Here is a 3172-nt window from a genome sequence, read left to right as displayed (position 1 = left end):
ATTCTAACGGCCGAACTACATTCACCATCAAGACATACATCACCTTTGAATATTTGTGTCCGTATAGTCTGGTGTCAATTTGATTTGCTTATACTCTTACGAATATAATCACGGTGACCGAATCGGGCGCCGACGATTTGTGAACTTCGCAGAATTAGCAGCCTTGTCTTCAGGCTAGAGAATTCAGAGGCCGAGATTTGTTCATTCCTCGGCCGCAGTCGCAAGATAAAGAAGTTAGCAACGCGCTCAACGCAACATTAACAAATTTTACTCCTCGGCCGAGCCGACGAGTTGTCACGTCCCGCATTCAATCGAAGGATGTAGTTAGCTTATTAGTTACTCGGCTTGCGCGCCACGTAAATTGTGTAATTTTTAGGATCAACAACAATTAAAAGTTAACGTAATTTTGTTATAAGTTTGTCGAACACGTTTAAAAAAGGGACGCTCAGCGCTCTTGATAAATAAATACTCGTGCAAAAAAGATAATGAAAAATAACTTCTGCAGAACATACCGAATAAATTCTCCCGGAGAATAAATACTGTTTGACGAGTGACGAATTGACGTAAATAAACAAAGAAAATATCTTCGACCAAAAATAGAAACGCCCAACATCCTCGCTGTCCGTGTCCTCATCTCAACCCAATCCGTCCCAAATCAGAAAAAACGCACTAAAAAAAGCCCAAAAAGCCAAAAGTCCAAAAAAAGTGATTTCCAACAAAAAAGCAAAAGCCACTATTAGAAAAAGCACTTCGGTCGCTCATCACCCACCGCGTTTTGCAGATGTAACAGCTTTTGCGAGCCCGTCCCTTTCCCCTTCCCCCTTCCCAACCGTTTCTGCGAAAAAGCACTGTAAATTCGTCAAAAAATCCGAAACAAATAGACACGTTTCGAGGAGGACAAGGTGAAAGAAAAAACAAGGCGATTGGTGTGTATGACGAGCGCTTCGGAGCTTTTCTACAACCGGAGGTCTCGCTACAACAGCCGAACCGCCGCCGATCTAGGGTTCGACTCCCTCCCTCCTCCTCCGACCGTTGACCGAAGTCACAACCACAATCACAGTCGCCGCCACCACAATTCCGACGGCTGCGATCCCCTGCTCCGCCGAACCCCGCGCCATTTCCGCCACCGCGCCTCCCTCCCGGTATTTTCGTAATTTGCAATTCAATTCGGTAATTGATTGAATCGTGTGTTTGGGTTTAGGCTTATCTTGCGTTTGGGTTTGGTTGCAGGATCGGGCGGCGGTTGGGCTCGAGCAGGGTGGGACCCACCAGGGTTCTGGAAATGGGGTCGCCGGAAGCAGTGCTGGTTTGAGCGGGAACGAGAGGCTTCCCGGGTCTGTTTTGCTCGCCAGGGAAAGGCTGCTGGAGAGGCTGAGAGGGATGCCTCCTTCAGAAACCAGGTCAGTTTCCTACCGCTCTGCGTCTTAATATCTCCAAATTGTTTATCTTTTGATGAAATTAGCTGGCTTTATCACTTGCTTAGTAATTGAATTAGCAGTTTGATTGATTAGATATGTAATTAGGAGTTGTGAATTTGGATGCTGGCTTCACATTAATGCCTGCAGTGATTTTTCTGCAAAAACTTGTATCAGAGAATTCAGAGTTCAGATTATATTCATAATTATCACCTAGCTGTGAAATTCTACCAAATTGGATATTCTAAGCTGTGTATGTCAATTACATGAAATTAAGATACTCTCCGTAAGTCACCACCAATTACGAATTGGGTTTCGGTTTTGGTTGGTGCACACTAATTAGCAACTGTTAGTCGTATGCACTGAGCACTTTGAACTAATGATTGATGTAACCATCAATACGTCAATTACCCACGTAGCAATGATAACAAAGTCTTTGTTTGAATTGAAAACTTGCGTCCCTAATATCGACTCTTGAAATTACCTAGTTCACTTTGGTTTTATTAGGCGGCATAGAGCATTGCATCTTTACGGAGGTGTGCTACTGCATGTTGATGACTTGAGTCCCCTTGTAAGGGATTGGGACGCTGAAATCTTGACAAGTCAGCCAGCCACTGCCTACTCTTCGACTAACTTGGGCTCCCAAATTGAAAGGCTACATCTCTTGCAAGAAGCGAACAAGAAGCCTCCAGGTCTTAGTCAAGAGGTTCTTGATTGTTTGAGCACTGAGATTTTCAGCAGCGCAGAAGTGGGTGTTGACGGCTTGGTGTTAAGGGCTTCCGGAGATTGTAGTATTTGCCTGGAGAGTTTTACCGATGGAGATAAGCTTATTTGCTTGCCTTGTGAACATAGATTCCATGCTGCCTGCTTGAGTCCCTGGGCTCTTATTCGAGGAGACTGCCCATACTGCCGGAGAGTTATAGTTGTAGATGGTCAAAATGCTAAAAGGACTACATAGTTTCGATTGAGATGTTTTATTGCCTTGCGCTCGTGTTATAGGAAAAGTTTTGAAACTCGACTGCCAAATTATGGCGATGCTTTCAAATTGGGTGCGATGCATCATCGTTTTGTTTGGCTTGTATACTGGTGGATGCTTATAATCTGTGTTATGTAACCCTACAGCAGTTGTAAGGCATGTGAAATGGTCAGCTGGAAGTCTTCCTTACTTGAAAACTGCTAAAGCCTTCATAACATATGTTTGCGGTATGTAAATTGTTCAATATAAATATTGCGTTTTCATCGTACTCGTAAACGAAGCAAAATAATATAAAGCCTTTGAGGTTAGCGCAAGTGGTGATTGGGTGGAGGGATACTTTCTTGTCACTATTTCACCAAGTCCTTATTGGGCTGCTGGTTCGCCTTTATAAATATTTGACAAATATTGATGGTCTGGTGACGCCAATGGAAGTATGAGTAGATTGCATGAAAGAATCTCTGAATGAGGTGGGGTAAAGTGTTCGGATTATTTTCTAGGTTTGATTCTCTTCAAATTGAATGCTGTAGGGCGGTTTATGATTTGATTTTGTAACCTGATGCAAGTTTATCTTCTGGTATCTCATAGTGATTACCTTGATCCCCAAGAAACCGCATCCTATAAGTAAAGCTCAAACAAGACCGCATCTAATCCTGATTCTCAAAACCCCAGTGATGTCTCCTCTTTGCCTATTAGTCCCGCCGGAGCTCCACCGGCCTAGCCCCTCCACAGACCACCAAGGCCTTATTAGATTCACAACCTATAAGCACCTACCACGCGATCA

At 43.8% G+C, this 3172-nt stretch overlaps 1 protein-coding gene across 1 annotated transcript; it reads left to right on the top strand.

Annotated features, from left to right (window-relative positions):
• The first annotated feature begins 681 nt into the window (after nucleotides 1–681).
• LOC137729294 (probable E3 ubiquitin-protein ligase RHY1A) lies at nucleotides 682–2588 on the top strand. The gene is made up of 3 exons (XM_068468186.1): nucleotides 682–1142; nucleotides 1231–1400; nucleotides 1923–2588. The coding sequence occupies exons 1-3, from the start codon at nucleotides 933–935 to the stop codon at nucleotides 2371–2373; spliced, it is 831 nt and encodes a 276-aa protein (XP_068324287.1). The 5' UTR covers nucleotides 682–932; the 3' UTR covers nucleotides 2374–2588.
• The last annotated feature ends 584 nt before the right edge of the window (nucleotides 2589–3172 follow it).

The sequence above is a fragment of the Pyrus communis genome, chromosome 3 (assembly GCF_963583255.1).
Source record: "Pyrus communis chromosome 3, drPyrComm1.1, whole genome shotgun sequence".
Taxonomy (NCBI): Eukaryota; Viridiplantae; Streptophyta; class Magnoliopsida; order Rosales; family Rosaceae; genus Pyrus; species Pyrus communis.
The sequence above is the reverse complement of the archived record's forward strand: the minus strand, read 5'-3'. Positions and strand labels throughout refer to the sequence as shown.